Source organism: Xyrauchen texanus, chromosome 14, assembly GCF_025860055.1.
Source record: "Xyrauchen texanus isolate HMW12.3.18 chromosome 14, RBS_HiC_50CHRs, whole genome shotgun sequence".
Classification (NCBI taxonomy): Eukaryota; Metazoa; Chordata; class Actinopteri; order Cypriniformes; family Catostomidae; genus Xyrauchen; species Xyrauchen texanus.
The window spans coordinates 21,690,864-21,715,040 of NC_068289.1; the positions used below are offsets into that span (position 1 = coordinate 21,690,864).

The 24,177-nt window shown below is 40.5% G+C and overlaps 1 protein-coding gene across 4 annotated transcripts in view; it reads right to left on the reverse strand.

Moving 5' to 3' along the window:
- Positions 1-24,177, reverse strand: part of LOC127654793 (myosin light chain kinase, smooth muscle-like) — a 180,119-nt gene that overhangs the window by 131,396 nt on the left and 24,546 nt on the right. For 3 of the 4 annotated variants that reach the window (XM_052142220.1, XM_052142219.1, XM_052142218.1), the window contains one exon: positions 14,183-14,357. The exons of the other annotated variant lie outside the window; for it this stretch is intronic. In XM_052142220.1, coding sequence (XP_051998180.1) covers positions 14,183-14,356 — 174 coding nt within the window. In that variant the 5' untranslated portion in view covers position 14,357. The remainder of the gene's footprint in view (positions 1-14,182; positions 14,358-24,177) is intronic. 4 annotated transcript variants of the gene reach the window in all.

A 24,177-nucleotide genomic window follows, 5' to 3' on the forward strand; every position in this document is an offset into this window, starting at 1 on the left:
CTTCGAAGCCCACACATTGTGTGCAACCACTTCCCAATGGTGAGCATTATACCATGTTATGAACATACCAATGTAGCGAATCAGCTCTATATTCTTCCACCATTAGGTAGCGAATCAGCTCTATGAAATATTAATAATCAATCATAACTTGTTATAATCAATTATGAATATTTGGATCAGTTAATCGGGTTAACTTGATGTAGCTACATTAACATTACAACCAAATACTCGGTTCATCCCGTGAACACTCAATATTGGTTATTAATTAATTAATTAATTAATTAATAGAAATGTACATTTCCGGGGCAAGGGAAATGTCTTTCTTACTAAGTATTAAGAGCAAGTAGTCAAAATCTATGATTAGTGACTTTAGATATGAGCTTGAGACACAGACAACTTTACATGTGACATGAACAAGACTTTATTAACTAGACTAAACATTTAAACTACTCTAACATACATATACATACATTCATACAGTTTACCAAGGGAAAGAGGGCTGAAGCAGAATACCGGAAGGCAAGAAGTTATAGCATTGTTTGAAGTTCAGCAGATCAACAGCCTGAGCAAACCATCATATTAGTTCTGACACGCCCTTTTTAGAAAGGGGTGAGGATACTTAATGTATCAAATAATGAGACTAAGTTTGATACTTGCATGTCCCATTTGAATTAAACTGTCCTGATGCAATTTGTTGAGGCTCCAGTTGATCTTTGATGATGTTGTCTTGATATCTTTGGTGAATGGTAAGACAAGGCCGTACGTAGCCTGGCACACGCTTGGGAGTCCTTGGGGCCTTTAGTTTGGCATCATTCAGCGAGAGAGTGAGAGAGCACAAGGCTCAGAGAACCAGAAAGGCAGGAAGCCAGAGGAGCATAACAGAGCGAAGAGATAAGAGTGAGCGAGGAAGAGATTAGAGAAAATGGGCGCAGCAATTTTATACCCTCGGGAAACAGGTCCCACCTCTCATTGGCTCGACCAATAAGAAGGGTTTGAGTTCTAGGCGGGAATTTGGTTTATTGCTCTTTGTTGTAAAATTGCCCATTGCATGTGCAAGAAAGAAAATAGGAAATATACTTTTAATACTAATATGTTGTTGTTATCGACATATCATGTACACAGTCATTCCAATCTTCAAAATACCAAGTTATAGAGACCAAATATGCCACACATATGATTTTGGTTAACCATAGTATGCAAAGTCTGAAACATTAACCCATTAGTTTGCAAGAAAACATAGATCAAGCACATTTAAGGGAAAATGTGAGATGGCACATTAGATACATGTCAATATTTATCACATGGATATATAGAATATATATATAGGATTAACAGGGTTCATTTCTCTTTCTCAGTAAGAGAATGAAGGGAGGGTCAGCACTTCTCTGAACATTCCTTTGGAGGTCGTAAAGGCCTCCATTACTCTCCATTACAGCATGAGAGAGTTCCTTTGTCAAAGCTCATTTGCATGTTTATGACAGTAAGAGATTTTGGGCTGAATGACTCAAAAGATAGTAAAACATCGCGTAATATCATTCTACAGAGATCTTATATTCGAATTCAGCTCGGACAAATCGTAAGGTTTAATTTGATACCAAGAAAGGTGTATTTAGTACACTTAATAAGGGAATATACACTGAGGCTATTAAATATGAGGCCTCAGAGTTTAAAACACACAACGAAACAGTTCTAACGAGTTTGATATACCTCAGAAATACACAACATACAGGGATTACACGTATTTCATTAGCAATATGCAGTTCTGTGTTTAACTGAAAACACACACACACACACACATTTTTACGTTCAAAGTTTCCCCTTCCTGTCCACATGATAAGCACGTGGTGAGCATGCGGATGTCACATGCGGTTCTCTGTCAATAGTTCATTGTCTCTTTGTCAATACATTTATTGTGCTTGTGGAGGCTGGTTGGCTTATTTCAGTAATTAGGGGTTTTTAACAGTAAGTTCTTGTTTGTTCGGGAATCTGTTAAGGCCACTGATCCTCCGCCATACCTTACAGTCCCCTTTTTCGCCAGGTGGTGTCCCTGTTGGAGACATCATTGGACGACAATCATCACAATGGCGGATGGCAGGTGAATCATGAGGGTTTTGTAGCAGGTGGTTGTTCCACGGTGGGTGATGTAGACAGTAGCCACATCCAGGTCTCTGCAGCAGGTGCAGAGGCAGCAGGTGCCTTGACAGTGTGTCACCTGTCATTATGAAGTCAGTTCGTTTGAGGCAGGTGCTTGTTTGTGGCTGCAGGGAGTGGTTATGGGCATTGTGTAGTGTGGAGAGAGTTTCAGACTGACCTAGTACTGGTAGCAAAAGGGCAGCAGGTGGCCGTTCAGCCCTTGGTTCGGCACCTAGTCACCAGGTGTCTGAAGTCTGCAGTGTTACTCTGCTCTGGCAGCAGTGCTGACTTGAGCTTGCCTGAGTGGTGTTGGGCAAGAGTCAGAGGTTTGTTCTTCCCAGTACTCCTCAGGGGAGTTCTGTTCCAGGAGCTCTTTTGCTAGTGCTAGCAGCTCTTGTAACTCAGTAACAGGCGTTTCTAGCTGTCTTTGTGCAGCCTCTGTTTGGCACCTGTTTGAAAGGTGTACAGGAGGATGTTGTTGTAGACTGCTGTGGGACGTCCTGTGGTGTTTGCTGGGTGAGGCCTTGTGTTTGTTAAAGGCCTTCTGTGTCAGGTCACGCAGTTGTTGGATAGGCATTGTGTGGGGGCAGGCCATAATGCCTAAATGGTGACTTACCATAGGATGGAGGTTTCGGAGGAAAAGGCTCTTGAAGCTGGTGTCCTCCTCCATCCCAGGTTTGTTGCGAGCTCCGAAGTAAGCTCGTCTGAGTCTGTGGTAGTAAACATAGGGAGTTTCATGCCGACCCTGTTTGGTGTCTAGTCCAACAATCAGTCCATTGTTAGACTCTGAGAATTCCCTTATGATGGCTTGTTTCAGCTGCTGGTAGTTAGACTGGATGTTTTCTGGCTGTCGAGCCAGAAAGCGTCGCAACTCTGGGCTGGATGTGATCCAGATCAGATGAAGTCTATCTTGATGGTTCACACTCATCAAAGACTGCAGGTGAAAGTCAATGTCTCGCAGGTAAGCGTGGACGTCGTGGTCTCCTGCAAGCTCTGGTGTAAATGCAGGGATATGTCTGGCCATTCGGTTGAGGTCTTTGAGTGTCGCTACACGTGTCGTTTCAAGATTCGTCTGAATCAATCCTTTTCCTTCCGCGGCTGCAGAAGCTTTAAGGAAACTGTCCGATGACGTGTTAAGCATAGGGGTTTGTCTCCCCTTTGTAAATCTGTGCTTGGCTGGGGGAGGTTTCTCTACTGATTGCAAGTGGGGAGTGAGATGTCTCTCCTGCTGTGGTTCCTTTTGCAGCAGGTAAGAGTGTCTCAGTTCTCGTTGGACCATGTCAAGTTCATCTTTGGTGTTTTCCAGCTGCTGAGTCAGCACTTTAACTTTAGCTCTGGACACATTCAGTTGACCTTCACAGGCCATGATTCTGGCATCTTTGTCCAAGAGTTCAGAATTTGCTGTTTTTAACATTGAATCTTTGTGAAAGAGTACCTTTTCCAGGTGCTCTCTGGCTGTCTTTTCCAACTGCTCTTGTTGTTTAGCAGCTGTCAGAGCCGTTTGAAGTCTGTGGATTACCTCCTGTGACTCCCTTCTGCCAGGGTCCTTGTGTCTGTCCTGAGCCTCCATCTCTAGCTGGTCTATGCGGCTTTTAGCATGTGTCAGCTCCGCTTGGGACTCAGTGATCTGGCGCTTGAGGTTGTTTACCTCCTGTTTCAAACCTGTGAGGTTGTGGGCCAGGACGATAACCTCAGTCAGATATTTGTGCTCATACCTCTGGTTTGAGTCGTCTGTCATTAGTTCTTTTCCCTCGTTTTCCAGTTGCTTTTTGTTCTGTTGCTGAAGGTCGCCAGCAGCCATGGATAAAAGGGTGTTCCTCAAAACACCTAGCCAGTCCTTTTGGCCTTCCATCTGGGCAGTTAGGCTGAGCATCTGCAACATTTTGGCACACTTCTGGTGAGAGTAAGGGCAAGAGACTAATGCAAGATCAAACAGAATTTGGAGCTAAAGGCAAAGTGAGACAGCAAGGTGTATAATGTACAGCTAGGTTTTGCTAGGTGTGGTTAACAATTGAAATGTGTTCCTGATTATTACTATCTTAGCTGCAAATAGCAGGATGCTCAGATTTATGTGGATCTGAGTGGCTTTGCTAAAAGAGCGTAAGCCTAGATTTAATAAATGACTTAAGATGTTTCTTTGGGTCAAATTATTTATCAGCACTTACTGATAGCATACAACAGGCTTGATCTTTGAACACATGAACAAGAGAAAGAAAGAGGAAGAAAAGAGCTTTCCTATTAGATTGTGTCTATTAGTGGTGCTCAAAATTATGCCATAGAAATCGTCTAGATTACTAGTGTAGCTGGCTCATAAAATTTAAGCAACTTGTTGCAAATAAACACAAAATCGAGAAGAAAAGTATGTCTAGTTACTTTTGCAGTTTTATGGGGAAATAAAACTACATTAGACCAAGAGGGTTAAATGGGAAAATGAATAGCTGACTTCTATTATTAGTAAAAATAATAAAAAGACTTGAAGAAGTGATTAAAATAGCAGAATAACCTTGTATTGGGAATAATCAATAGCACTTATGATCAACAATTAGATTTGCTTTGGACATCATTCTATAGTTGGTCACAGCTGTTGCGTGTTCCAGACCACACAATTTGTTTGTCCCTCTATAAAGTTTAGTCAACGTGCCATTGAAAGTTCCCAATAACTATAAAAATTATTCTCTATCTAAACAGTTTACATGTAATAAATTTTTAGATTTAATTAACAAAGTAACTTCAAATTTAGCTAAACAGCGTTCAGTAAGGGATGCACCTGAAAGGTGCAGGTGAAGTTAGATGAGAAGAATTAAAGTTAAGGAAAGAGAAAGTGAAAATTCAGAAACCAGAAATGGGGTTAAAAGAAAATGGTTTAGATCACTTCACTCTGCATGCACACAAGCTGTAGATAGAGGCTTCATGTAAATTATGCTAGCAGCTAACTGTTGAAGCTATTAGTTAGCTTAGCCTAAGCTAAGGGGCTGCTAAGTTGGGTTAGCTTAGCCACCTAGGCTGGTCTGTTTACAAAATGGCGTCGGAAGGAAACACATGCGCTATCTGGAGTGAGCACTTCCTGTGACAAGTGTTGTCATGGGAACCAATGCACTTCAGAGTTTCAGTGAGTGAAACACAGTTTTGATCACCAGGAAGCTAAGCTTTTAGACGCACACATAAGGTTTAGATGAAGGACATCAATCTAACTATAATTTGTAAGGCCTTTATACTGTGAAAAGGGAGCATCGCCCAAATCTACATTTATATAACACTGTACTGAGATTTCTTCCTCAGAAACAGGTTAAGCAATCAATTCTGGTACAGTTTACATGCCGCTGAGCTGAGATTCCTTCATCAAAACAGACTTACACTTTAATACTGAAATTAGGGTTTCTTCGCTAAAATCATATTACTCGTGACACTGATACCTTTTGAAAATATGCTTAAATGTGTTAAGACTCTTTCAATTACAGTAGAGATGTCAATTCAAGCCATCACCTTATCCGCGATCCAAACAAGCCAGCAACTAGTGAAGCAAATGCCATTTCAGCATGTCATGTCCTATTCTGACCGAATTATTCAATGCACACTTTTAAGTTGACAGTGGTTAAAGCTCATAACCTTTGTTTAATCATGCCCGCATCATTCTCCACCATTATGTAGCTTAATCAGCTCTATATTCTTCCACCATTAGGTAGCTGAATCAGTTCTATGAAATATTAATAATCAATCATAACTTGTTATAATCAATTATGAATATTTGGATCAGTTAATCGGGTTAACTTGATGTAGCTACATTAACATTACAACCAAATACTCGGTTCATCCCGTGAACACTCAATATTGGTTATTAATTAATTAATTAATAGAAATGTACATTTCCGGGCATGGGAAATGTCTTTCTTACTAAGTATTAAGAGCAAGTAGTCAAAATCTATGATTAGTGACTTTAGATATGAGCTTGAGACACAGACAACTTTACATGTGACATGAACAAGACTTTATTAACTAGACTAAACATTTAAACTACTCTAACATACATATACATACATTCATACAGTTTACCAAGGGAAAGAGGGCTGAAGCAGAATACCGGAAGGCAAGAAGTTATAGCATTGTTTGAAGTTCAGCAGATCAACAGCCTGAGCAAACCATCATATTAGTTCTGACACGCCCTTTTAGAAAGGGGTGAGGATACTTAATGTATCAAATAATGAGACTAAGTTTGATACTTGCATGTCCCATTTGAATTAAACTGTCCTGATGCAATTTGTTGAGGCTCCAGTTGATCTTTGATGATGTTGTCTTGATATCTTTGGTGAATGGTAAGACAAGGCCGTACGTAGCCTGGCACACGCTTGGGAGTCCTTGGGGCCTTTAGTTTGGCATCATTCAGCGAGAGAGTGAGAGAGCACAAGGCTCAGAGAACCAGAAAGGCAGGAAGCCAGAGGAGCATAACAGAGCGAAGAGATAAGAGTGAGCGAGGAAGAGATTAGAGAAAATGGGCGCAGCAATTTTATACCCTCGGAAACAGGTCCCACCTCTCACTGGCTCGACCAATAAGAAGGGTTTGAGTTCTAGGCGGAATTTGGTTTATTGCTCTTTGTTGTAAAATTGCCCATTGCATGTGCAAGAAAGAAAATAGGAAATATACTTTTAATACTAATATGTTGTTGTTATCGACATATCATGTACACAGTCATTCCAATCTTCAAAATACCAAGTTATAGAGACCAAATATGCCACACATATGATTTTGGTTAACCATAGTATGCAAAGTCTGAAACATTAACCCATTAGTTTGCAAGAAAACATAGATCAAGCACATTTAAGGGAAAATGTGAGATGGCACATTAGATACATGTCAATATTTATCACATGGATATATAGAATATATATATAGGATTAACAGGGTTCATTTCTCTTTCTCAGTAAGAGAATGAAGGGAGGGTCAGCACTTCTCTGAACATTCCTTTGGAGGTCGTAAAGGCCTCCATTACTCTCCATTACAGCATGAGAGAGTTCCTTTGTCAAAGCTCATTTGCATGTTTATGACAGTAAGAGATTTTGGGCTGAATGACTCAAAAGATAGTAAAACATCGTGTAATATCATTCTACAGAGATCTTATATTCGAATTCAGCTCGGACAAATCGTAAGGTTTAATTTGATACCAAGAAAGGTATATTTAGTACACTTAATAAGGGAATATACACTGAGGCTATTAAATATGAGGCCTCAGAGTTTAAAACACACAACGAAACAGTTCTAACGAGTTTGATATACCTCAGAAATACACAACATACAGGGATTACACGTATTTCATTAGCAATATGCAGTTCTGTGTTTAACTGAAAAACACACACACACACACACATTTTTACGTTCAAAGTTTCCCCCTTCCTGTCCACATGATAAGCACGTGGTGAGCATGCGGATGTCACATGCGGTTCTCTGTCAATAGTTCATTGTCTCTTTGTCAATACATTTATTGTGCTTGTGGAGGCTGGTTGGCGCTATTTCAGTAATTGGGGGGTTTTTAACAGTAAGTTCTTGTTTGTTCGGGAATCTGTTAAGGCCACTGATCCTCCGCCATACCTTACACCAAATTGCCTTCTGTCCCATTACATGGATGTGTGGCGAGCTCTTACTGGCATTCCGATTGGGTGCTAAAAATTATCAATTATACGATCCAATTTGCACGCACTTGCCCATTCAAATTTTAACTCAGAAACAGCCTTATCGCAAATCTATCCTCAGGACTGATTTGTGTCAGTGATCTGAAGGACATGTATTTCATGTACCAATTGCACCACGTTACAGAGAGCTTTTTATATTCGCATTCGAGAGAACTGTGTATCCATTTGAAGTCCTTAATTTCAGTCTGTCTCTGGCTCCCCGCACATTCACGAAATGTATTGATGTGGTGCACGCCCCATTGAAAATGAATAGTTTGCGAATAGTTTTGAATTACCTCAGTGATTGGTTATTACTAGCCAATCAGAGGGACTACTGAGCGAAAAAAGAGACTTGCTGCTTTGCCAAATGGAAAATCTGGACTAATGTCAACTGGGCAAAAGCACACATTTCCCCAGCCAGTAAATCTCATTTTTATGAGTTCATGCATGCACACCTCATGAACAAGCACGTACAGACCATTCTTTGGTGTTGGTGTCAGTTAAAAAAAAAAAAAAAAACAGTACCACATTTCATTACAATAATTTCATTTTCATGTGCATTGCGGTGACTCGCCACTATCTGGCTGATCTAGCACCATGGAGAGTGTCAGCCTTCTACCAACAGGGTGTTATGCAGGGTCAAGTTTTCATAAGGACAGTGCTGACCACAAATGCACCCAAAACACGCTGGGGCACATATTGTAATAGACGCCCGACTTTCGACACCTGGACAGGGGCAAAACGGCTGTGACATGTCAACAACTCCATATATGCTCAAAATTTGTAGCGACTATATCTGTGTATCATGCACCTGAAACCAGCACCTCTATAGGAAAAAATTTAATCATAATTCCTAGGGAGCAAGGCAGCTAAATCCTCCTCGCTCAGCTACAGCCTCGACTTTGGACCTAACTTGGTCCAAAAAGTGCTCACAGGGCCTCCCTTCGAGAACGAACCCCTCTGAACTATGTTGAATTGCATGTGATTTATCTTAAGTCCGCATCACTCCTGGCCTTGGCCTCAATAATTCAGGTTGGTGATTTGAGCTACACACATACATTGAGTGCACATGTTAGTTCAGACTGTCTGACCAACTCTGTGTGCAATGGAGGACGCATGAAAAGAATGTCCGTCTCCAAGCAAAGACTTTCTCACTGGATCGTTGATACGGTCACCCTATTGGTGTAAAAGTACACTCAACTAGAGTAAGCCACTTCATGGGCATGGACGAACAAGTGTGTAGGATGGTCTCCTTAAAACACGTCATGTCTCTCTCAAAACAAGTCCTCTCTGTCTAGAGTGCTTGCTGTTTTATTGGCCAAAGATATACTTTTTCTTCTCTTTTTAAGTACGGGCTCCCTCTCACTTTACAGAACCGCCTGCATTTGGACCGTTGTGCTCTTCATTATAATAAAACTTCCTTTCCTACTGGGTTCATGAAGGGGTTAATCCATACTATATGACCATAGTTCATATATATATATATATATATATATATATATATATATATATATACACACACACACACACACACACTACCAGTCAAAAGTTTTGAAACACTTGACTGAAATGTTTCTCATGATCTTAAAAATCTATTGATCTGAAGGCGTATGCTTAAATGTTTGAAATTAGTTTTTTAGACAAAAATATAATTGTGCCACCATATTTATTTATTTCATTACAAAAATAAAATATAATATATATATTTTTTTAAATTGAGGACTTGGACCAAATAATAACATAAAGCAGCCAACATAGATGGGAACTCCTTCAATACCGTTTAAAAAGCATCCCAGGGTGATACCTCAAGAAGTATCACGTGCACGTCTGCAAATTCTAGGCAAAGGGGGACTACTTTGAAGATGCTAAAATGTTTTGATTTATTTGGGATTATTATGGAACATAATTCCCATTGTTCCATTTATGTTATTCCATAGTTTTGATGCCTTTACTATGATTCTAAAATGTGAAGAAACAATTATAATAAAGAATGTATCAAAACTTTTGACCGGTAGTGTTCCCATCCTGGCTGACAATGAGTGTCATTCTCTTGTGGCAAACTCATGTCGGTCGCCGTCCCTAGAGACTGCGGCATCATGTTTTCTCTCTGGGAAGGTTATGTCGTGTAGTGCGGCATGATGGGATTCTCTACCTCATGCGTCTTAGCAGAATGCAATGTCATATTTACTGAGTAATAAGGGAACGTCTCTGTGGAGCGGAGGGGGGGCGGGGCCGGGTCGGAATATCGCGCCCGGTCCCCAATCGGCCTGATGAGGCGCGCGAGGGATAAAGGCGGCCGGTGACGATTGTTAGAGAGAGAGAGAGAATTACGGGCATGTCCGTCATGTGTGTTTATGTTTGTGCTTTGAGTTTTGAGTTTAATTAAATTATTATTTATATTGACAAGCCGGTTCTCGCCTCCTCCGTGCCCATCCTTGAACTGTTTTACATTGGTGCCGAAACCCGGGAAGGAGGAGGGATGGCCGTCGCAGAGTCCTCGACACTGCTGTCCACCCAGGGGAGCGCCGCTGCCATCTGACGGAGTAGCCCGACCGCCCGGATGCGGGGAACGGCCGTCGTCCGCGGGGCAAGTGGGGACTGGATACCCCGACCGCCTGGAGCGAGGGAGCCGCTGCCAGGGGCAGAGGAGTGCCCTGCCGTCCCCAGAGACGCGGAGGGATCGAGGGAAGACCGCCGTCCGCGAGGGGAGGAGGGAAGAAACTCTCCGACCGCCCAGAGCGGTAGAGCCGCTGCCAGGAACGGAGGAGTGTCCCCATTTGCCGCCAGAAAAGTGGAGGCGCGTTCTGCCCGCTGGGGGTCGACGGTTTCACTCCGGTTCGCCCGGGGGCGGAGCGGCTGTCGTCCGCCTGAGTGTGGAGGAGTGTTCGAGGACCACGCGACGGTACATCAGAGAACCGGTGAGTGAGCTTTTTCTCTCTCTCCTCTCTCTCTCCCTTTCACACCATGTTGTCCTTTTCCCTCGCCTATTTTGTTGTTGTTTTTCCCCTCCTGTCTCCTCCCAGGGCAAGGAAGGCGGGGATGACCACGCGGGACACGAGATACACCCCGCCCCAGGGATAGGGGGGGTGTACGTCATGCCGGTGGCACCCTGGCCTGAGATAACGCCGGGAGGAATGTGGAGCGGAGGGGGGCGGGGCCGGGTCGGAATATCGCGCGACCGGTCCCCAATCGGCCTGATGAGGCGAGGGATAAAGGCGGCCGGTGACGATTGTTCGAGAGAGAGAGAATTACGGGCATGTCCGTCATGTGTGTTTGCTTATGTGTTTTTGAGTTTTCATTAAATTATTATTTATATTGACAAGCCGGTTCTGGCCTCCTCCTTGCCCAGCCTTGAACTGTTTTACAATCTCCATTACATACATAACCTCGGTAACCTGAGACAAAGTGAACGAGACATTGCAAATGCTGGCTGCACTACAAGACAGAGTTTTTTGAGGTGCGAATGATGCACCCTTTTTGTCCCTCAGTCAGAAAATTAGGAAGAATGGTGTTTGCATGCCAGCTTTTATAGCGGACAACTTCGCGCCTAAAAGGGCGGGGCTAAAACACCATTGACAATATTAGAATGTATGTGTTAGCTGAATGCAAGGTCTTGTTCCCTTCATTTGACTGCTTTATCCATATCTCGGGCCACTTTTAAAAGATACAGTCTCAAATTACAACTCTGAAGAGAAGCTGCTTTGTCATTCAGCTGCTGCCTCCTGCTGTTTTTAAGCACAAATGCATCATGGATGTGTTATTTTGCCCACATGTGCTATTTTTTGTTGTTGGTGTATGAAAACATGATGGAATGATACTGGAAACTGGATGTGGACGTGTCTTCTGCGTAGATTAAATTGTATGTTCAGCTCATATCATACCAGTCATACTACGATTCAAGCTTTGCAAAATAACTGATATTGAAGGATGGGGTAGTTAAAACACTTGGACGCAATCGCAAAAAACGTGAGTAAACAGTTTCTTTCATGAATATTTAAAGGGATAGTTCAGCCAAAAATGAAAATTCTCTTATTTACTAACCCTCATACCATCCCAGATGTGTATGACTTCTTTCCTTCAGCAGCACACATTTGAAGAAAAATACAGCTCAGTAGGTTCTTATAATAACAACAGAAAGCATTTTGATGCTACAAAAAGCATGGACAATCAGCTTTGATTCAGCTTTGAACTCCAGTTGTTAAATGAATGTCTTAAAAGCGATATGATCACTTTTGGTGTGAAAAATATTTAAGTACTTTTTAGCTATAATCAATCACTTCCATTAGGCAGCGTTATGTGCGTACACGAGAGGGCTGAGGTCATGCGGTCTCTTGTATGACATATTGGCGTTGGCATGTTCACAGTAGAAGACCTTGTAAAATAATTTCAGAAATAGCTAGCTTCATATTTACATTTACATTTATGCATTTGGCAGACGCTTTTATCCAAAGCGACTTACAGTGCACTTATTACAGGGACAATCCCCCTGGAGCAACCTGGAGTTAAGTGCCTTGCTCAAGGGCCCAACAGTGACATCTTGGTGGTGCTGGGGCTTGAACCCCCAACCTTCTGGTCAGTAACCCTGAGCCTCAACCACTGAGCCACCACTGCCCCACTATATTTTACAGCACTACACAAAACTATATTTTGATGCACTCATCTTTATGTGAAATCTTTGCTGATTTTGATCAAGTAAAATTAACAATAACATTTATATTGTTATTGATATTTTAAAATGGGTATTTATTGAATTCAAGCAACATAACATAGAAAAATAATGAATTTCTTATAAAACATGGATTCATGGTATTTAATTTGGCTTCCATCATTATTTATGCATTTGTTTCACCTAAAATAAAATTAAGAAAAAGGTATCCAGGGCTCTTTAACATGGAATGATCCATTTTAGAGTTTTGTTTGGTGCACATACAGTAATAGCAGGTGAACTAGAGATCCACACAACTTTCACTTTGTTATCAGAGTTATGTGAAATAAGTAATTATTACTTTAGGCTGGACAGAAATTCTAATCTTAAAATCTACACACATTTTTTTTTCTTTTTTTGCTAGTTGGGGACCATCACTACTGCACAATTATTTTGAGTTTTTCTTGTCAGTCTATTATTGTGGTATCAACAGATATACTTACCCCTAAACACATTAAAACAAATTAAACTGTGACTGGTCACTTCAAATGTCATTTAGACAGTCTATTCCCACTTAAGTGACCGGTTCTTGGCTAGAACAAGCAAGGGACATTATGCCAAAAAACTGTCTAAGCAAGACTAGGATTATATAAACTTGAGTGTTGCAGAAGAAACACTTGGAATTTTAGATTCTGATTAACTCTCTTCAGAGACAAAGCAGCAAGAAAAGTCTCTCAAAATCTCTTCCTCAGGCCACAGACAGCACACAAACATACACAGCTTAAGAATAATTTATTATTTAAGTTTCCATTGTGTTTGCCCTCTGTGTGTCACTCTGAGGCTGCAAGGATGTGTCTAAATTCTAAAACCATTTCCTGTTCTAAACATTATCTCAGAACGTAATAAAAAGACAGACATTTGTCTAAAAATAAACTTCTAAAAAGAAAAAAGCATTTGATTTATTTTGTATTTTTCTGTTATCAGCTGAGGAAAAAGTGAGTAAGGGATGACATTTCAAATGAAGGGTTACATACAGTATTTCAGTCTATGTAGAGGACAAAATGAATCCATCCAACTAGACCAGCAGGGGAAGACGTTAAGCCCTTCGGCTCCAAAACATATCTCAAATAATTGGCATGTATCATGTCTGATATAGAATACTGTACAGAAAATGCATTAATTTCTCTATTCAAAAGTGAGCTGCCTGAAAGGAGCTATTTTACCCCATAGTTGCTTGATATGTATTTTTCTGCTTATCAGAGCATCACTTTGTTAGCTTAGCAACATTTATTTATATTTATTTATTTTACCTTTATTTAACCAGGTGAGCACGTAGAGAACACGTTCTCAATTGAAACGGCGACCTGGCCAAGATAAAGCGAAGGTGCCAAACATCAAATTATTATGAAATCAGTTCAATTTCATGCATGCTTCATGTGAGGACCACTATACAAGTGTGGTATGGGTAGTTGTGAACTTAAAATCAGTCACTTATGAGGTTCCTTTTAGGTTTAGATGCTGGCTTAGGAGTCTGCCAATGTAGGCTGAAGACAATAAGGTCTAAGTTTTATAATAAGTTTTAGAACATAGCTTGTTGTTGGGAAGCTTGAATGATATTTGAGTCACTATTGATATTTGACTATGATATTTGACAGACACTGTGTTCTTTTGACCCCAGTTTGGGATCAGTCTGTATCCTGCTGTAGACTGGATGGCAGACTGTGGATTTGAAGCATCTCTCACCTTGCCTTCGAGGCGTGCGCTGCTCCCCTGGCAGACACGGGTATTACGTGGTGGTAGAGTAAAAACAGGGGCTTCATTACTGGGGGAACCTCGTCCCAGATTCACAGTGGTCTTTGAGATGTGAGAGCTCCTAGCAAACTCATCATGAAACTCATGAAAAACATCACCCATCATTCTGCAAACACACACAAAAATTAAGTTCAGTGTCATGTTATTTTTATTAATTACAAATTGCATTATCAGCAGAACAATTTGAGGGAAACATTGAACATGTAGAGGAACACTATGTTATGCAAAACCCTGATGATCCATATTCCAAAAAGCATCTTGAACACTTAAATGAAATCATGGAATCCTGACCTTCCAAAGGAGTTAACACGGACCATTTCTCAAAGTTTCTTATTTGCTTATTTATCTGGAAATATAATTTATTAAATACTGTAGAGTATCCAGGTCAGGTTTGGGGAATGTACAATTAATTTTAAATGATCGTAATCAATGATTAATCATACGGGTTGAACCAGATAACAATACATACAAAAACGCCCCAAAAAGGGCTTATATAGTCCAAGAGTCTGCTTCAAATATATATAGATAATTAAACACAACGAATTATAATTAATTAGGAATATACATTATATGCAGACAGGCTATATTAATTTTAATAACACCTTAATGGAATTGACCCGTAGGCTACCGCAATCAGTCAGTTCGTCCAGCGAACTGCTTTGCTAAATACTGCTGATCAATTCTCTTGAAGGTTTATTCTTAGTTATAAGCTAACTCATCAAAGCACGTTAACTTACTTTGATAATATCAGCTCGTAGCTTTAGATCGCACATTAAAGAGGCTTTGTTTTATGACCAACACACACAGACAACTAAGCGTATAATTAATACAAAGAACTAGGATATATCACAAACTCAACAAACAAACATTTAACATAGAATAAACATAAAATAAGCAAAATAAACACAGTAAGGGAAAGTAAAGAATGATTAGAGGTATGGGAAACTTATTTCAACAATTAACCCTTTAGAGCCAGCAAGGAAATTACACACTGTGATGCATTTGAATTTCAATGGAATAATACTTGCACAATGGATCTATGTGTGGCTGAGCAAGGCTGCGTGGATGTCGCGTCTCCGTGGCGTCCTTGAGATGGGCTTTTCTGTCGGTGTTTCCAGAGCGTGGATTTGAAACTCACTTGAAGAGAGAGTTGAAGGGTTGTTCCGAGAAGTTGCAATGTTTAGCAGAAGAGAAGAGAGAGGGGTGCCGGGGGGAGTCCAAGGGGAAGGGAGGAGAGATGAAGTAAGTTGGGAGTTGGGAGCAGCCAAGAAGAAGGAAGAGATAAGAGAGCGAAGGGCCAGTGTGGATGCAATTTATAACCTTAGAAAACGTGTCCCACCTCTCATTGGCTCGACCAATAAGAAGGGTGGAAGTTCCAGGCGGGAATTTGGTTTATTGCTCTTTGTTCTAAGGGTGCTCCTTGGTGTGCACCCTGGATGGGTGGTAGCCAATGAAGAAACTAGGACATATTCTTGTAATACTAATATGTTGTTGTTATCGACATATCATGTACACAGTCATTTCGATCTTCAAAATACCAAGTTATAGAGACCAAATGTGCCACACATATGATTTCGGTTAACCATAGTATGCAAAGTCTGAAACATTAACCCATTAGAGTTTGCAAGAAAACATAGACCAAACCACATAAAGGGAAATCATGAGATGGAACATTAGATACATGTCAATACATTAATCACATGGATATATATATAGAATATATAGGATTAAAAGGGTTCATTTCTCCTTCTCAGTAAGAATTAAGTGAGAATCAGCAATCTCTGCACATTTCTTTGGAGGTCGTAAAAGTCTCCCTTATTTTGGGCATGAGATGTCCCTTTGTCCCGTCAAGGCTCATTTGCATGACCGGGTCCGGCTTTGGCTTGAATAACTCAAAAGATGGTAAAACATAGCAGAACACAATTCTAAGGTGATCTTATATTCATATTCAGCTAGGACAAATCGTAAGGTTTAATTTGATACCAAGAACAATGTATTTAGTACACTTAAAAGTGGATATACACTCTTAGGCTATTAAATATACGGCCTCAGAGTTTTACTACACAACTAAACAAATTTCAACTAGTTTTGATCTATCATCAGAAATACACAACGTACAGGGATTACACATATTTCCTTAAGAATAAACATTTCTAGGTTTTAACTGAAAGACACACACATACACACATTTTTACGTTCAAAGTCTCACATGTAAAGTGTGTAATTAGAATACGGTAACATTCAAAAAGTATTTTGATTACTGAAGAGATTACGTTGCATTTTATTGCCATTTGTTTCATTTAATATTTAGTCCTTTCAGATAGTAAACATTTATACATATAAAAGGATGCAATCCGAAGTGCATTTAAACAGTGGTGAAACACTTTCTTATGATGTGTTACGTTCATATGAGCAGACAGAGAAGTAAGTTTGAAATAAGTTTGGAGCAGAAAAAATAGAAAAAATTGTCATCTTTAAGCTAAGCTAAAATGCTATTTCTAGCCATTTTACATGCTCATGTTGCCAGACACGATCATATTTTTAATCAAGAAAATTCACATTGGATCATAATTTCTTTTTTTTAGTAAGACCTTTCATATTAGGGCAAAAATCTTATTCTTGATAATAATTTTTGTAATGTTTTCCTGTAAATATATCAAATATTCCTTAAAACAGGATCAATTAGATTGATCTTGTTTTAGAAACAACACTGCATATGATATTTTGGTTTTTCAGAGAATGTAGAGAATGCAGTGTTGAAGAAGTAATCCAAAGTATTTAGAATACATTACTGACCTTGTTGAATCTATCAGACTACATTACAAATTAAATTTTACACCATGTCTGTAATCTGTAGTGGAATACATTTCAAAAGTAACCCTCCCAACCCTGCATTCAGGGAAGGTTCAACAAACATATAAGCAAGTATTATCTACTCCACAAGCATGGATAAGTATCCCTCGGATGAGTTTCAAGTCTAGATTTTCAATGACTTACAATAAATTCACCAAATTCTTTACATTCACACATACAGTTTAGCACCATATATGTCCATGTTTTAGATACTGACTCCACAAGAGCTGTAAGCACTATACTATACTATTACATTCATGTGGGAAGACTGTACAACAGTTAAGCAGTGCTGCAAGTAATTCTAATGCAGTTATTTTCAATGTAATACTCCTAACACAGTTTTCTTTTCAACTCTTAAATGCATACATCGGTTCTTTAGTGACTCACTTTACCCCATCTATTTTTTTTTAGTTATGCCTCCATCTATGTAGTATTCCTCAACCTTTCCCTTACGAGTAGTGTAACAATAAAAAATAAAAAAAACGAAAATAAAAAAAAAAAATACATAAAAAAGTAAATATTGCAAAAAATATATTGTTTGTAATTGTTCGATTAACAAAGGAGTATAGGGTATAATGAGTATAGTATCGCAAAATATATTTAGATATTTTTACAATTATTTCATATCTATATAAGTTTATTATCACAGGATAACTATTTACTTGTGTATTACAATAAAAATAAGTGGCATACTATATTAATACAAATTACTATATCTTAAATATTATTATTTATTTTTTTCCAACAATGGTGAATTATCAGTATACCATATGTGTGTACACATACATATCATACATGCTATTTGTTCCTCAAGGTGGCACTGTTGTTTCAGTGACTGACTTGATTTCCATTTGACATTGCTATTTGATGAAGAAGCAATGTTGACAAAAGTACAACACATGAACATTATTGACATTTTTGTATACTCCTGAAATTCATACAAAAATATGTTTATATCTATGTAGACTCAATAAATGTCTGAATAAATACATGTGTAGATTTTATGTAGCTTATGTGTTATGTGTAGCTCAAAATGTGTTCGACTGCCAGTTGCGTCTTATAAAATTTCACCATGGAACTAATAAATCCTGCTCTATCATTTGTTGCATCATTTCTTTGATATATGAAAAAATACATCAAAATATAACAATTAAATTCTACAAACACCCATGCATTTAAGAGTGAAAACAGCATATACAGTGAGGTCCAAATATCTTTTTTTTAAATAGATTTATTTTTCTTCATTTTGACAAATTTAAAACAAAGACATATTATGACCTAAAATTAATAAGAAATATTAAACTATATTCTTGGTCACTAATTAAATTTGGGACATTAGCTCTTTGGTACAAAATGTCAGGTTTCTTTGCTTCCATTGAAAAATAACAGATGCTCTTTTGAACTTTCTTAAATCATGCTGAGATATTGTAATGTGAATCAACAGGTTTGGCACAAACTTGCGGAGTCAACATCAGCTCGAGTGCACGCTGTCATGATAGCAAAAGGGGGACATACCAAATATAGAGAAAATCTGAGATTCATGTTTTTCAATTAAACCTTTCTCTCAGATTGTGTATATTGAATCCACAAATGAAGTGTTTTCATTAGTGGATTCAGACCTTTGGACAACACTGTACAGCAGGGCTAGTCAACTGGTGGCCAAATCCAGCCTGCCAATTATCTTTATCTGGCTCTTCAAATTTTTGATTTTAGAAATACCAGAGCGCTTTAGGCAAACAACTCAGCGTTCAAAGGCGTGAGCCGCAGCAATCAGCGGTGAGTTTAACAACGCTCAATGGTGCGTGCAACAGCATTCCTCCGCCGTCAGTTGACCATACCAGAGCACGTATTTCAGCTTTTCTGGCAATAGTTAAGTCACATTGCTTAGCAAAACATGGATAGCACAATTTTGGTGAGCATTTGATAGCGTCTTTTTCAATGTATTTATATACATTTCTTAGTTGTGTAAAGTGCTACAGATGTAAAAAAAACAATTGCAGTGTTACAGAAATAAATAAATTGTCAGCACATATGCAAATCTTGGAAACAAAAGAGAAATCGATGATGAAAACCAAATAAAATGCTCATATAACGTGAAACTTATCCTGCAAATATCCTGATAATATTTGGTTGTATATACAGCTGTGAGTCAGCCATCTCAATCACAAACAGAATCAACACAGTTTGTTTTTGTCTATTGTGTGCAAATTTGCAACATTTGAAGGACTAATATTTCCCTCACTGTGTAGGATGATACTTTATAGAGAAAATGGAAGAATAGACATTTTATCTCCTTTGATTTTTTCACGCAAAAAGAAAATTAAATTGATTAAGTAAAAATTAAATTTTTATATGACCATTGTTTACATATGTGGGCTTTAGCAGATCTAAATGTTCCTCCTCAGTTTTCATAATATGTAAACAATAGCCCAAAAATGTTCAAATGATCATTATATATTGTCGTGTTGTTGATATGTATTAATGCACATGGAAACGCGGGTGGAATGAGCCACGACAAGGAGATGCTTTCACAAGTTTTACTGAAGTTCTTCTGACACAGATGTAAGTTACAGTTCACAGCACACTCACCAACAGTATTACATTCATGAACAAAGACTTATATCAGGTTGCTGCAGCTGATAGTGCCCTCTTGATCCGGCACTGGACGGCAGTTTTTCCGACGTGCGATGAACATGCGAGCGACTTCCGAGAACAACAACTAACGTTACCAACGTAACTTCATGCTCTATACTAAGGAGTGCATATCTGAACAACCAATGATCTACAAGAACACAGTAGGCAGTTAAGAGACTTAAAGGGCCAGATTACAACACTATCCCCCCTCTTTTAACAGTACTGAGCCCCTTCAGTACAATAACCCAAAAACAGGAACCAAAACAGTAACTAAATTTTTTACATGTAATAATGAACAGTAAGTACCTTTAGCCTGGAAAAGTCCTCAAAGGCGTTAACTCTGAAATAACAGTCCATAAGTACTTGCACTTAACTGAAGTCTGGAACAGTCATTCTCTTCTCTCTTAATCATTGTATCTTGCAGGCTTACGAATTTCTCTTCCTTTGTTTGTCCTCTTGATTGTTTCTTCTTGTCCTAGGTCTAACATAAACCCAAGTTCTCTTTCTTTTTTTCTTTGTCGGTGAGCTGTTGGTTGACGTTTTCTTCCTTTGACCAGGTTTTCCTTGGGCTCCAGGTCAGAAGATACTGAATCTGTTTCACTACTGTCGTGGGTTGCGAGTTGTTCAGGTTCAAGCTGAGGTTCTTGAATGATAAGATTTTCCGGGGTACCATTGCCCTTTTGCAGAATCTGGCTCCTTTGGCGCTTAACCCATGCTGGAATCACCTCACAGTCGTAAGGTTTGAGACGATCATGATGCATGATTCTCTTGTGTCGTAACCCCTGAACCTCATAAAGTACAGGGCCACGACAGGCAGATATCACAACGGGCCCTTTCCAAGGTGCTTGGAGTTTTGGACTTTGTCCCATCTTTTTGGTGCTGTCCCTAATATACACCAGATCTCCCACACTATACATCCTCTCCTGAGCCCTGAGATCATACGTCTTCTTTTGACGTTGTTGAGCTGTTCGAAGGTGCTCTCTGGCAGTGTCATGTGCTTCTCTTAAGACTTTCTCCAAGTTGTACAGGAAGTCTGGAACTCCCAAACTATCTGACCTCTGCTCTGCTATGCCAGACCACAGATCTTGAGGTTGGTAGACTTCCCTTCCGAGCATCAGCCTATTTGGTGTGAATCCGGTAACTGCATGCTGGGAGCTACGATACGCTGATGTAAGGAGGGGAAGATGCACATTCCAGTTTTTCTGATCCTGGTTCACATAGCAGCGTATCATCTGCAGGAGTGTACGGTTGAACCGCTCAACTTGCCCATTTGAGGCAGGGTGGTAAGGGGTCGTCCTTGTTTTTGTGATCTGCAAGAGACTACAAACATTCTTGAATAGTGAACTTTCAAAGTTGCGACCCTGGTCTGTGTGCAGTTCAAGTGGTGCTCCAAACCCGGAAATGAACTCGTAAACTAGTGTCCTAGATGTAGTTTCTGCCCCTTGGTCTGGAACCGGAAATGCTTCCACCCATTGAGTGAATTGATCAATGATGATGAGGACATACTTGTTTCCAGAACTGGATACAGGAAATGGACCCAGTATATCGAGATGGATCCGATCCATTGGGGCCCCTGCTTGGTAATTTTGAAGTTTGGCTCTCTTAGTAGGTCCTGCAACTTTGCAAGCATTGCAGTGTTGGCACCGTTGTATGTACGAATGTACATCTCCACCCATGCCGTGCCAGTGAAAACTCTGACGGAGTCCCTCTAACGTCTTGCCTTCCCCCAAATGGCCAGACTGGGGCGGGTTATGGCAGGCTTGCAACACTTCTGTTTGCATTGAAGCTAGTACTAGTAGCAGCAAGGAAGGGCTGAGTCCTCCAGGCCTTTCCCAACGATAGAAGAGAACACCTTGATGTGATTGGACTTGCGGCCAACACAGCCAGTATTTCCTTACTGCTGGACTTTTCAATGCTACCTGCTCTTTTGTGGGAAGGGTTTCACTCTCTTTCCACTCATGCAAAATTGAAAGATCAGGATCAGCTTTTTGTTCTTGAGCCAGCTGTTGTTTGGTAATGGTTTCTAACCAGTTAATACGTGGGGCTCCAAGCAACTCAGAAGCTGGCCTGTTCTCTTCACCTGTGCAAATGTCATTGTGTTCCTCCGTTTCACACTCAATGTGCCTTACTGCTAGTGGCACAATGTCATCAACGTCTTCTTTGAACCTCTCCCAACGGTCTTGGAGTCTTTGGCAGTATTGGCAACCTCCACATGGCAAATCTGAAACATCCTTCCCCGCCTGATAACATTTACACATATTGTGGATCTCGCCCTCACGTCTTGACATCGCATCAGCATTTGAATAGTGTTTTCCAGCCCTATGCTCAATGTCAAAATCATACTGGCTCAGCTCTTCCAGCCATCATGCAAGCTGTCCTTCAGGGTGTTTAAAACGGAACAACCAGGTCAGGCTGTTGTCTGTGATCGGTGCGCAGAAGGAACTTCTTGCCAAGCAGGTAGTGTCGAAATTGGCGGGTGTAGCAAACAATAGCTAGCAACTCTTGTCTGGTTACACAGTATCTCCTCTGAGCTGGGGTAAGGTGGTTACTGGCGTAGGTGATATCTCTCTCCTGTCCCCACTAGAGTTGTGATAACACTGCTCCAATGCTGTGATTTGATGCATCTGTGTCCAGGATATATTTCCCTTCCGCAGAAGGATACCCAAGTATCGGTACTGAAGTTAACTTTTCCTTGAGCTGTGTGAAGGCATTTTGGTGCTCCTCAGTCCACAGGAATGTTACTTCTTTTCGAAGGAGTTCATTTAGAGGGCTTGCCAACTCAGAGAATGCCGGAACAAACTTCCTGTAGTAGTTACACAGTCCAAGGAAGGCCTTTAGATCATGCACACTTGTGGGGGTTTTCCAAGCTTCCACATCCTTAATCAAAGCTTGATTGGGGCGTATACCCTCACCACTGACCACATGGCCCAGAAAAAGGACTTCATCTTTGAGTAGATGACACTTTGATGGCTTCAGCTTCAACCCGTTACTGTCGAGGCATTGGAATACGACTTCGAGATGATCAAGGCTCTCGTCTACCCCTTTACCCAGGATTATGATGTCATCCAAGTAAATTAGGAGGGTTTCCCACTGAAGTCCTCGAAGAACAAGTTCCATTGCCCTTTGGAAAGTGCTTGGAGCATTACACAATCCGAAGGGCATACGATTGTATTCATAAAGGCCACAGTGAGTGATGAAAGCCGTCGAAACTACAATTTGCCAGTACCCAGCTTGGAGGTCTAGGGTAGAGAAAACACAAGCATCACCAAGAACATCAAGACATTCCTCAATCTTGGAGAGAGAATAAGCATCTTTAATTGTCAGGCTGTTTAGGCGCCGATAATCGACACACCAGCGGACACCACCATCCTTTTTACGGACTAGCACCACAGGTGATGCCCACTCTGAGGAGGAAGGTGTAACGACTCCTGCTTCCAGCATAGCTTTGAGATGCATCTCCTCTTCCCCTTGAAACCCAAGGGGAGTCCGTCTTACAGGCTGGCGTACTGGCCTAGCCGCTCCAGTGTTTATCTTATGCGTGACAGCTGTTAAGAATCCAAGGTCATCATCTGAAATGGCAAAGAGAAACCTGTATGAATGCAGGAGCTTAACAAGTCGTTGTTGCTGTTCCTCACTTAATGCCCCACTTGAAGCAGCATAAAGGGCTTGGAGGTGCTCAGGTAAGTCAATGGCAGTTGTCAGTCTTCTCAGTTCTGAATGAACTGTGTCATCACTCTGCTCTTGAGGACTACAGTCCTCTTCTTGCTGCTTGCAATTTGATAAGCTCTCATCTGAATAAGTTTCAACTAAGAGACCAAGGCAGGCTCCTTTCAGTAAGGTAGTCTTGTGGCTGGAAAGATTGCAGAGCCTGACAATTACCCGTTGCTCCATGGTTGTCACAACACTTCCAGAAGCCACAGTTTCCGTGATTGGGTAGGGTTCCAAAACAGCACAGACACCAGGTTTTGGATTGTTAACTTCTCCCCAGACAAAACATTCACTTTCTGGAGGTAACATTGTGTCTGTCTCCAGGACCACTCGTGCAACATGATAGTCCGTTCCATCACCGCCAATGATCCTAGCAGGAACCAGCTCCTCCTCAATTAATACTCAGTCATTAGTGTGGATTGTTACGTTTGCAGCTTGCAGAAGATCAAGGCCCAGCAGAACAGAGTCACGTATCGGAGCCACAAAAACGTCCCATTCTGCACTCCAGGTACCAATTTGGAATTTAACTTTTAGTCCACCTTTGGCGCTCATGTCTTTCCCTGCTTCTGCATTATGGAGGCATGTCTGTGTTAAAGCCGTCTGCTTACTTGAGGGAAACTGCTGATACAAGGTTTCTGAGATAACTGTTGCTTCAGCTCCTGTGTCTACAACTGCTTTCACTGGAATGCTGTTCACAGTTGAATCAATGAGCAATCTTGGGCCTCTAAGTG